Genomic DNA, 12694 nt, shown 5'->3' with positions numbered 1-12694 from the left:
GGCAATTTTTTTTTTTCCCACCCAGTTCGTCCGTGACAATTTCAGGCGCACGACAGATCAATGTCAGCGTGACTAAATTAGTACAAGACTAGTTGAAGGGGTATATTTTCCCGTTCATACGTTTTCATTAGCAGTCCGCTCAAGCACGTATCAGCGAGGTTAGAGCTCACTTCCTACTCTGTTAGTGTGCTTATTAGCGTTCTTCGTGGTTTTTCACTAAGCCGCTTCCTTCAAACGGCTCAAGCGATATTCAGGTTGGGGAAACTTTTCGAATGCAGATAGGGGCTACTAAATAATAACTTAATACCCGTTTTAACGGAACCGCATTTCTCTGCCTTCGGGAAAGGGTCTATAAAGCGGGCCACTGTTGCCTGTTATTGCATCTTTTATTTGTCATTTGACATTACCTTTTGGGAACAAGCTTATTTTGCCAAGGACCCTAATTAGCACGAAGTCCATTCGTCCGTCCTTCGACTACAGTCTTCCTTCGGCTAGATATTCCCGTCTACTAAATCTGCCGGTCACCGGTTTGTGTATTTTATTTTGTTTTTATTATTGCGCTGGACACACCTGGGTTCAAACTTGTACGCTACTTTGCCTAGGCAACTCTCTTGGTTATCAAGGTACCTGCGCACGAAATTTCGTTTGATTTCATTCGTCGGCCACACAATTCGCTTTCCCGCTTCGGAATAAAGTGCCTAGGTCCAACTACTGCAAGCGTCAAAATTTCAAGCATGTTTATCAGGCCCGGCTGCTGTATCCCTGATGAAACCTGAACACAACAACCTACGTGCGCCAGTGCAGGTAAGTTTAGGATAAAAAAAAGACTACAGGAATTCAATTCTGAGGCTACACATCCGCCCTCAACTCGCAGCCATTTTGTTTACTTGGATTCGTAAACCTCGAAATAAATGTACAAATTTAGTTTTCGTGCGTCCTAGCGTCCACGCGAATCTTCGGGTTTTTCCAATCCAATTTTTTTGCATTTTATAACCAGTTTTCTCGAGTTCCACCGCGTCTTCAGTTTTCGTTGCGATCGTTGCAAAAATTCTCATTTATTTTGTGTTTACGACTCTGAGGCAATATTGCAGGTTGTGCAACTTTTCGAGTGCTCGCCTAAACTCTGCAAACTGAAACCAAAAGAACGGCCGAAATGAGTTCCGCCGCTTCCATGCCGACGCTTTACAGCCCCGAAGGCAATATTCGGTCTCGCTACAACATTTGCTTACCTCCAGAACGGCTGGAAAACCATTTACGTACCTCCACGTTTTGGTTTTGCCTTTTTGTTTCCCTTTTGTTTTCCCTTTTGGTTTTGTTGGCATTTCTGTTTTGCAATTTTTCAACGCATCGCACTTTCGTGGACGCATTGCTGCCTCACAAGCGCAGGGTGAGTTGCAACACTTAAAACTATATTGCCGGCGAGCCCTGTTTTTTAAGACCGGGTTTTATTGCAACTCTGAGTCGTATCACTGGCGTGACGCAGGATTCCAGGGGGGAGAAAATTTTCTAGACCATTTTCGAGCAGTTCTACGACCCGCCATGTTTTCGTGACAGCCAACGCAGCAGTAAAAGCGTCTAAATAACGTCAACATAAAGCAGGTGCAATATGTGTCGAAGTTACGGCCGCATAACAAACACAAAGATTTCTGGAAAGCGAACAGTATCGATTTGCGCTGCACAAACGTAAGTATAGTCAGCAGCAGAATTTTGCGAACTGTAAACGCCCCGGTTTTGCAGGATACTTATGTCCGGCGGTAAACTGCTCGGTTTGGGTAAGCAGTTCTCCAAATTTCGATATCTTCGCACAAACCTAAACGTATGACAAACACTCTCACCCGTTGGTAACGTGGCCCAGATCTCGGTACGTTTCATGTTTGTGTGGTGCTGCCTCAGTGAGTTTTTGAGGCTTTCTCGCAAACGGTAAACTTTTACTGATGTCTCGACCAGTGCTTCTCAAATGGGGTTCCACGGACATGAAGGAATCCAGCAGGGCATTCGAAAATGTTCGCAAAACTTCCCCCGAAAAACTACACTCCTAAAAAGAAAGGTTGTGGCACTTACTAACAGAACACTGACCAGTTGCTTGTTCAAAGTATCCACTAGGCACTTAGTGCTTTTACTAACTTGCTATGCATAACCTAGTAAAAACGTACGCGTGACAATGTGGATCACCTGAGCGCGCGGCACGACATAGGCAAAATCAATAGGCACGTATCCCACAAATAAATTAAGCAAGAAAACCAACGGGATGAGAAGAGAATTTATTATAAAACCACATCTAAGCACGCAGCGACTAGTGGTAACAGCGCTGCCCGAAAAACAGAAAAAAAAATCCAGTCAGTTACTCGAGGAGAGCTAGTATAGCTGATGTACCTTCGAAGTACATCTGCACTTCTTGCTCTTATAGCCCGCAGTGGAAAGACCTCTGATAGAGTCGGTGGGCTTGTCGCAAAAATCAAATATTTTAGCGAGAATTCTATAATTATGAATTTTCATCTGAGCGTATACAAGCCAATACGTTGATTTTCAAAAACTTTTAAATTGTGATGTAGAGTAAGAAACGTGCTGTAGTTATTATGTTCACTAATTCATAGCACTGTCACTGAATGTTTGGATCAAAGAAGCGGCAGTTACTAAGTGCACGGTCAAGACTGGTAACAATAACACTTAGGTTTCATACTTCGTGGCAGGACCTACGTACCGTTCTGCGGGTAGTAAAGTTCGTAAGGAGTTAGTAAATACAACCCGCTACTGCCTTTTTACTAGCATTTTTATTGATTGACCCCCCCCCCCCCTTCCTCCCGTCTTACTAATCCCTTTTGGCGACTGCTTTGTAGGAACGATGCCTTCAGGGATTGGAGATGATGTCCCCCTCTGTTGACCAGACACTGCACAACAAGCAGCGTCACCACCACTGCCCTGGAGCCGACCACTTGGAATCCCTTGGCTGCCACGAACCTTCAAAAGGGTTCATGACGGACGAATTTGACTCGGACAGGGAATACACCATCGTCACGGGGCGTTGTTTGAAGAAAGAACTCCGCCGCACCTCGACGTACCCTTGGAGCTATCAAACTCAAATTTGGATTTGAGAGAGCGAGAGAGAAACATTTTATTCCTGGCCAGGCTTAGTAGGCCGCAAGGACAGTTGAGCCGTCCCTACTAATCCTGATGCGGGCTGTAATTCAGGAGTCAGGATTAATTATGACTACCGTATTTGTTCGATTGTTAGGAGGTCACGACTATAAGGCGACCGTGCAGTTAGCACAGTAAAAAAATCGCTATTTATACATAGTGAGCTTCGAATGTAAGGCGGTGCGTGAATTCAAGACTACGGGTTTAAGAAAAAAAACTCGCCTTATATTCGAATAAATGCAGTACCTGAGAATATTTCACCCGCGCCGAAATCTCTACACAGGCGTTTTGGATTTTCGCATCTATCAGAAACTTGGCTCTATCGCAACAAAGTGGCTTCGCCACATGACCAGTGCTTTTAAATTCGTCGCGCAGCCCTCACTTTTAAAATCCCCTTTTTTCATAGCACCTCACCCACCCAAAAAAGCCACAAACCCAGAAGTTTGGAACAGAATAGTTGTGTGTAACAAGACTTTAGCAGTTGGAAAGAATAGTTTAGCAACTTGAGAATTCACGGTGGGAGTGCTACGTTACGTTTTCAATGCCACAAGGGATTCCAAAACCTGTCATGGTAGACAACCAGACTGGTTTCGATCAGGCGTATTCCTACAACTTGCGTAGCCAGAACTCTGAAGCCCGTCTGCATTACGGAACAACTGACTTCACCAAGAATCCTTTCCATGCAGATCCAAAACAGCAGGGAGCGGTGTCATCTTGGGACATGTACGGTCATAGACAAATGAAACGCTAACCCGAAAATATGAACCCTAACACACAAACAGTGCGCCTTCTTTCCAGACAAGTCAGATTATCCCGTAGCTTTATCCCAGCAACAATGTTCAGAAACGTGTCTTTCCAAATATACCACTGTCCTATCGTTTTCTGATCTGCACAATCCACATTCTTTGATTCTGCGCGTTCCGGTTCATACTTCCGTGTTCGAGTTTCATTGGTACATGACTGTACTTCTATTCGTAAATTTACACTGATGCTCACAATCTGCGCTTCTCGGACTTTATCAATACTATCCATCGGGTCTAATGCTTGGTCCATAGCTATTGCTGTCATGGCGTAACAAAGTAGGGGCAGCTAGCGAATGGTCCATGTGTTTCCCGCAGACCTCCACAGACCGCAGAACTCCATGCTCTTTACCCATGAACTCCCGATCGCTTAGGGCCCAATTCTTTAAAACGACGGGGCGTCGCTTTGAAACGACGGGGCAGCGCCATGCAAATGCATGTGTTCCGGGGTTGGGGCCGTCGCTTCGGGGGAAGCTGTGCACTCAGTGTGAGCCACAGAAAAGCACTGTGGCAAGGGCGCGAAGCGACACCCACTGCCCCCAATCGTTTCAGATGTCGCTTTGCGCGCTTCCCACAGTGCTTTTCTGTGGCTCACACTGAGTGCACAGCTTCCCCCGAAGCGACGGCCCCAACCCCGGAACACATGCATTTGCATGGCGCTGCCCCGTCGTTTCAAAGCGACGCCCCGTCGTTTTAGAGAATTCGGCCCCAGACAGGCAGGGGTTATAAGGAGCACATCTTCCACACTGCACTAATGGTCAAGTCGCAACAAGAAATTAAAGCTCGCGATACTCGAGAACAGACTCCTCACCGCCAACAAACCAGACAACCACATGCTCAACTTTTAGGCGCCAAGCCCCGTAGGGGCTGGGGCTATTAGCGTCTCCTGTTACCCTCGTCGTCGTAATCATGGTGTCATGTAGTCACGGCGCTAAGACACCGGAAAACTCGTTTACGCGTCGCGCTAGAACGTAACGCGAGCTAAAAAGCACCGGGACACTCGTTTACCCCTCGCGCTAGAGAGCTTCGTGCTTCAAAGGCAAGATACTTTTACAGCAAAGCTGTATACCTCTACCCCCCAACGGTTTCATCTCAGTTGGCAAAAACGCAGGGCGCCAAGAATGCATTTATACACTGCATGCTCCGGCCCTCCCCAGGTTTCACGTTAGTGAAGATGGCCCGGAAGATTTGCAGAAACTGGATTCTAGTCCCTTTTTCGTTCTATCCCTTATGAGGTTCTGCAAGTACTATAAAGTCGATGCCGGCATGCAATGAGAAAATTATGGAGGCGAAGAGCGCACTAGGGCATCGCAAGACAGGAACACTTGGAAGGACATGGCAACGTCATTCGTGCTGAAGTGGAAACAAGCGGGTTCAAGACGATGACGATTGTAATGATTATGATTATGCCGACGATGACGATGACGATGACGATGATGATGATGACAACTCATATATCCCCACGGCCGACACCAACTCCTTCTCATGTCCTCGATGCGACGCCCGCACCTTGAATAGACTTTTAATCGGCTTAATCTCTCGTTATCAATTGCAGCTCTCTCCCTAGGTGCTTCGGTTCTAGGCGTTTGCCGCACAGTTGTCGTGCTCGCCTTTCATTGCTTTGTTGCGAGGACAGGTCGTTTTACCTGCTAGACAGCTACTTCTTCCTTCATCATTTCTTCCCCAACCTTTCTTTTATATTCCAAGGTTCTTAGTTTTCTCTTTGTTCCTCTCCCTCCCGCGTTTTTTTTTTTTTCTCTATACTAAACCGAATCACGCCCCAGTCTTTACAGGCAGCTTCTTTGGCAACCCCCCGCGTGGATATGCGTCATTATTTGAGGGCACCACCGAAGCAGCCAGGTGATCATGCACGTTCCCCCTCTCTCCACAAATGCCCATGATGAACTTATTCGACACGTACGGTGGCCGCCCGAACAGCGAACACGCGTGTGGGACATCATGGAGGTGCCGCGCGACAATAATAAATACAATACGGCCCACTTATAGTGAACCCTGTTTTAACAAACTCCCGGCTATAACGAATAAATCTTTGTTTCTCGTTACCATTTGTATACATAGATTTTATGTCCAGATATAGTGAAACACGGATATAAGGAACTGAGCTCCGTTTCCCGATGTGTTCGCTACGAGCGAGCTGGACTGCACACACGAAAGCCCACAGGACAAGCGGTACTCCTGTGAGCCGTATCTCTGTCACGTGTCCGCGCGCACGCGCTATACTTCCACCATGTCTCAGCACCAATTTACCTAACAAACCAGGCCCCTAAATGCACGGACGTTGTGCTCTAACAACAGCCCGCCCTTCTAACTCTACAACCTTTTTCGACCCGGAATTATGTCTGCAGGTGTGCGCGCTGATTCGTTCCCATCAGCGCCGTCCATCACGCCATATGGCGCTGTCGTCCCATGCATGTTCAATTGGCCAGGCGGCCGCATCCAATGGTTCGAAATTCAAAGGTCCAAAGTAAGGGTTCGAAACAGAACCAAGTTGGTGGTGTCTCTATTTCAGAATATGTATTTGAGCTGGCGCTCTCACCTCCGAGGTTTATTTCCTCCCATTCCTCGTATACAGGATGTGGAATTGATCCGATGTTGGGGTTACATTGGCAATACAAAAATATGTTGTAAAAATACTTGGAGCCTCAAAGAAGATGCACAGAGGAAGTACTATGTTGGTAATACGGTGTACAGTTTGGTAGGAGGGTCGGAGCTTGAAGCATCCGGAACACGTGTATATAGCGGTGCTTTCGTTAAGAGTGATCGATGGAAGGCAATGTCCGCCTGTCTATAGCGGGCAGTGTAAGGTTATGCCATCATAGGCGATCAGTGGGAGCACCGTCTCCCCGAATATGAGCTCTACGCGAGATACGGTAAGCTGCGACGCACCGTTGAATAGCCAGTCACCGCCTGTTTGCGCAAGCGCCGACTCAGCAGATTCCACGTGACTAGGTTCACCACGACAGCAGAGGCATATTTCGACACGGAAAGAAGTCTAGTAGCAAAACTGCCGAGTTCGGCCAGGGTCAGAACACGATCGATGAAACGCGAAACGAAAATGTTTTTGTGCGCAGAATGGCAACGCAGATTTTTCGTCTCTGAAACGATCCTGGATAGCGCAAGCACTCGACAGGGCGATCAAGTCCACGCAGCAAAATGAGCACCAGGTCGAAAAAGCAACAGAAGCATCAAAACGCGAATAGACGTATCAGTCCAAACCACCCAAATGCGTCCACCGCTTGCGGGAAGTGCAGAGTTTAGTGCCGAAAATTTACTCCCAGCTCGGCCTAACCCCGAGAAGTAGCTATATAGCTTGCCCGTGACATTATGGATAAGCCGTTATGCCGACCGTGCGTGTGCGTTCGCTACGGGCGTCGCCCTTCCAGGGGTGAGCGACCCGATATTGCATCGGTCAGCCATCCCGAAGAAATGGACGCTAGAAAGAAGGACAAATATGACAGAACTGTCGAGGTAACGGTGCACGTGTATCTACGCCGCTTTGGCATCACAGTGCATTTCTTTCTTTTGAGTCAAGACATCACTTCCGAGAACTTTAGATTTCACATTTTTCTTTAAAAAACGATTACTATAAGAAGGAGAGAGAGGTGAAACGAAGTTTCGAGAATTTTCCTCGAATCAGTAGAGGAGAAGAAAAATTAGATGCGTAAAGCGCTGGCCATTCCAGCTTGAGGAAAGAACACCAAACCGCTCCAGGGCGGCGGGAGGTTACAAGACTCCTCTTGCCATCAACATCAATCGTGCGAAGACCCCGATACACCCGGGTTCAAGTTTCCCGTGCATTTAAAAATGAATAAAATAAATTGCTACAAGAATAAAAGAGAAAAATACCAGAGAAGCAGCAGCTTTTTGCGAATGTACTCACTACAGAGTTCACAGCGATATGAATATTGACTGCAACGTTTCCGTGGAAACATAGCGCGTGCCATTCAGGTCGTCACACTATCCCCCCGCATTTTTCTTAGCTCTTAGCTCGGTTGACGGAAAAACATTCACCTCGAAAAGAGAGAGAAGCCCTAGGTCACCTCTGGGTGCCCCTAAGCCTAACTCAGAAGTGCTGGTCTTCAAACTAACGTTTCGGAACTTCAGTTCGTTCATTAGTGTTGATCCACTAACACTCGATCACTAAGGCAATCAGGGTTTTCTCTTTTTTTTCCGGCCTTCTGACCAAGCCGACGTTACAGAGTTCGGTAAAGGAACGACCAGCCAGGCGGCCATCCAGAAGCAATAGCACACGGGATGAAAGTACTGGCAAGCCGTTAGATGAACGCATAGATCCTGCTATCCGGTATATATAAAGGGCCGAACCGCCCGGTCTGTCGACTTTCTGCTTATGCGTCCGCTTACACAAGGTGGCCGGGAAAAGGAGAGGGAATAGGGTAGAACCTTGGAGGCTGACGGTGCTACGTGTAGGCTCGCTCGAGTGACTGAGGCCATCATTCTTAATACGACGGCTGCTTCATAACGAAGACTGTCAGAAGACCGGCCGGGGAAGGGGGGTGATCGCCTAGCGGAATGATTTTCGCTACTTGCCATCGCAGACGTGGCCGGTTTGGGGAAGGGAGGAGGGAGGCGACGCTAGTATCAAACTTCCGCTCCCTGACCTCCCGTCCCCCTTTCCACCTCATCACGGTGTATCCACCACGGAGGCAAAATAGTAGCACAAAATGAAAGCGGGAGGTGATTCCAAGTTCGAAGGGTTCGCGCAGGTCGAGTTGAGATGTTGGGGGGAGCGGAGGTAGCGAGCTCGTACGGTGAGGAAAAGCAAAAACGTTGTAAGTAATAAGCGCAGAGAATATTCTACCTAGCTTCCAATTCGAAGGAACCGACGGTCGAACGCAGAGGTAAGTTATGAACATAACTCATTTATCTCGAGACATATTCGCCTCGCCCGACCGGGGTGGAAGCGCTGGTCTGTTATAGCCAGAAAGAAAAGGTAGACGCGTGATGTTGAAGAAGAAAAAATGATATATAAGAAGCGATTCAAATAAAGTATTTCGCTTGGTCTTCGAGTTCTGTTTATCGCTTTGTTGTTGTTGTGTTGTGTTGTTGTCGTAGCATTTTCAGGGGGCTGATTGCGATACCGTTGCGTCTTCGTTGCCTTTTTTTATTGCGCATTGCCGAGTTTTGCCTTCGGGCATTCTTTCTGTAATAGCGACCTGGAAGCGCAGACGGTGGGAAAGGTATTCGCTGTGTATAATATTACGGTTCGTCCCGACCTGAGTGTTTTTAGAAACAAGAAATATTGGCGCAATACGCGAGCGTTGATAAGAAAAGCGCACGCTTTGTTTTTATTTTATTCCATCGAGCTTTTAATAAATTTGAGTGCGCTTCGAGCGCGGGTGGCTGAACAGAAAAAAAAATTATTTCAATTTTCATCGGGGAGAGGTTGTTGTCGTTGCACCCGTACCAGGTGCTTTTTGCCGTGCACGAAATGGGAAATGCGAGATGAAATTAGGGCATATAGGTACGTAACTTCTGACATTCTAAACAGGATTTCAATTTCCCGTTTCATGTTTTATGTGTTTGTTTGTTTGAGCAGTACATCGACTGAAGAATAAATTTTAACATCCCCGGAAGGAATGCGCTCCATACAAAATTAAATGGCCGGAGCGCAAAACCTTAGTTTGTAATTTCCTCTCAGCTGAGCATAAATTAAAGAGCATGGGGTTCTTTCTAGAGCCGGTTTAAAGCCCACTTCATTGGGGATTGTTTAAATAGCCGGCAAAAAAAAAGGTAACTAGTTTTGACGCTGTTATAGGTATTAGTGCTGTTTATTCTGTTTCCGCTTCTATTTGGGCTGTATTATTGTTGTCTTGTTGTTGTCGTCGTCGTTGTTATTTTATTTATTTTGTTGGTGTTATTGTTATTACTGTTGCTGTTGCGGTTGTTTTTGTTGTCACTGTTGTTGTTGTTGTTGTTGCTCGTGGTGGTGGTGGTAGTGGGGGGGGGTGGTGCTGCTGCTGCTGCTGCTCTGCTACTGTTGTTGTTGTTGTTGGTGGTGGTGGTGGTGGTGGTGTTGCTGTTGTTATTGCTGCAGTTGCTGTTGTTGTTGTTGCTGTGGGTGGTTAGCGTTGCTGTTGTGGTTGTCGTTGTTGTTGTTGTTGTTGTTGTTGGCGGTGGTGGTGGTGGTGGTGGTGTTCTGCACTGGTTAAAGATACAACGGTGACACCGATCCTTGGGTGGCCGAAGCAGGAAGGATCTCTGTACTTATTACAAAACGCCTTCTCCTGCAGGAAATCTGTAGCCTTTTAGCCTCAAAATGTGTTTTCGCTCTGACAGGGATGGTTTTAACATGTACCGTTAAAGCCGCCGCCGTCGTCGGCAGCCTTGCCGCGATTGATGATGATGCTTAGCGGCTTCCCCTTTGTAACGGGGTGGATTTGCACAGCGACCTTAGTCGTAACGCCCCTGTACAATCACCTCGCCAAAAAAAATCCTTTCTGGAATTTTTCTGCTAGTATGACTTCCTCGTTCACATGTCTTCCCAAATTCTTTTCTGCTTTTAGACGCGACTGCATCTCATTCAGTCGCCTTGTCCCTCGATAGGGCGTTGTTGTTGTCCGTCCACACCCCTCCCCCATTCTCCTCGCCGCGCGAGGTACGTTCTCCGCCGCTCACCCCCTCTCCTCTCCGATAGCGAACACTCTCTCGCGAGGAGCATTGGATTGGATTCGATTGGGTTGGCTTGGCTTGGCTTGGATTGGATTGAATTAAAGTGGATTGTGTTGGATTGTGTTGCGTCATATCCGCGCCACGTTGCGTCATAGCCGCGGTCGTTCCAGCACCGGCGTTCCTATTTCGGGCACGTGTATAGACTTAATCTTCGCTGCAAATTGCACGGTGGTCCCGTTACTTCACCATCCACTACCCGTACACTTCAGCGACCACAAGGCCGTCATCGTTAACGTTACGCCGCGTGTTAAATAAAGAATACATCATACGCGTTCCTCACACGTTTCACGCAATTAGAGAATCAACCCAAGGGGAACACCAAGTGAACCCCCAAGATGCGTCGCATCTCCACCGGGTTCCCCTCGCGGGAAGGTGGGGTAATTTTTTTCCTACCAACATTCTAACCTTCCTTTACTAACCTCTACTGCTATCCAATTCACTTTTCCGCTAACCTTAAAGCCGGGGGCTTCCGGAAGCTGGATGCCTTCCTCACTGAGGACTGTACGGATACCTTTGCACTTCGTTGCAATATGTCGCATGGTTCCTGGCTCCCTGCCACAACCTGCGCACAGTTCTTCCTGCACAGGCTCGTGGATAAGCGTTTTTGTCCGCAAGCAACCCGCCCGGGCTTCAAAAAACAATGCATAACTCCCTTAACGCCACCAATGCAAAAACCCCTTGGCGCCACCTTGCGGAGCCCACTGAAGCCCCAGAATCGTAACGCACTGCCCCAACAGGTAGCATGCGACTCGGAGCGGAAAGTTTTCACCGCTAGAGGACACCACTCGGGTGTCGATGAAGTGAGCGCTAGGGTGTAATGCGTCGCAGTGCGCGCTCGCTCTTCATACACATGTGAAAGATTCGCTGCCGCATATCTGTTCCGGGCGTGCTCTAGTCTTCTTTATCGCCGAGTATGATAACGTTATCGCGTTCCGCACTCAAAGGCGACGCTTAAGCATCATCCAGTTTTTAGGTTGGATGAAGCAGTGACGGACATAAATATGCTGATGATTTCTCCGAATTGTTCTCATAAAATTGTTCGGCACACCTCATGTGAATTGTTACGTGCCACCAAATTTATTTGATGTTTAAAGATAGCCAGCGCAACGCAGCGATACACAATGGAGCGAAGACTGAAATACAGAATGAAAGATTTTGTTGATCGGATCGTTTCTTTTCTCTGGTTGGTTACATTTCTTAAAGGGGAGAAGTGCGCTATCATTTAATTGCTACAGCAATCTTTATGCTGGACATTACGACGAGTATGCATATAACAATATAGCCCACCCACGTTCACAACGGCAGAGTGCGGACAACTCTGAAAAATGGTCACCCTTTTTTTCACTCACCATTACTACTCGTGCAGATACACGTTCATGACACCTGACTGTCAACAACTTAGAAAAATTACCGCTCTCTTTCTCATTCACCGTTACCATCCATACACGCCGTCTCGTAGGCCTAACTCTTGCAGCAGCGAAGCGAGAGGCTCATTCCAGTTACTCATGCCACACACGCTAGATAAGAAATGCCCCGATAAAACGAAGGCAGTGCCTGGTATTCGCAGCGTTCCGATTAGTACACTGTATTTTTGCTTTCCGCATTGTTGTTTGGTTGCCCTTCAATGCCATTAATAAATAAACCACCGTCCTGCCATCAACTCCCGGGCTGAATCGTCCAGGCTTTTCCCTGTAGGGGTGGTTTGACTTGCACAGTATGTATTCACCTGCGCGGCAAGAAGCCTCTAATTGGCGAAATCGCCGGGCGCTCGTTACCTGTCGCTCCAACTTTTTCTGGCGCTGTGTTGTCGGTGGAGACGACGGTCGCTCGTCGTCGGCGCTGCCGGGAGGGGCGGCCGGCCAATCCGTGCTGTAAAGAGAGAAGAGGAAAGAGAGATTGTGAGGCGTTGTCCCTAATTATCGCCACCTGGCACCACCATTGTTAAGCGCCAGCAGTGGACTGGAATCTCTTCGAACAAAAGCCGTCGACTGGCGCCCTGCGTTTAAAAGCGGATTGTAAAACAAACGCTGAGATCCATGATCGGATTA

At 47.6% G+C, this 12694-nt stretch overlaps 1 protein-coding gene across 1 annotated transcript in view; it reads right to left on the bottom strand.

The window, feature by feature from the left end:
• Ktub (Tub domain-containing protein ktub) overlaps positions 1–12694 on the bottom strand; it is a 165984-nt gene that overhangs the window by 132032 nt on the left and 21258 nt on the right. Inside the window, exon 2 of the mRNA XM_077674638.1 lies at positions 12422–12515. Within this exon, the coding sequence (XP_077530764.1) occupies positions 12422–12515 (94 nt within the window). The remainder of the gene's footprint in view (positions 1–12421; positions 12516–12694) is intronic.

Source organism: Haemaphysalis longicornis, unplaced genomic scaffold (genome assembly GCF_048455015.1).
Source record: "Haemaphysalis longicornis isolate Haplotype H1 unplaced genomic scaffold, Haemaphysalis longicornis Haplotype H1 scaffold_6, whole genome shotgun sequence".
Classification (NCBI taxonomy): Eukaryota; Metazoa; Arthropoda; class Arachnida; order Ixodida; family Ixodidae; genus Haemaphysalis; species Haemaphysalis longicornis.
Note: the sequence above shows the minus strand (reverse complement) of the source record. Positions and strands in the feature narration are given on the sequence as shown.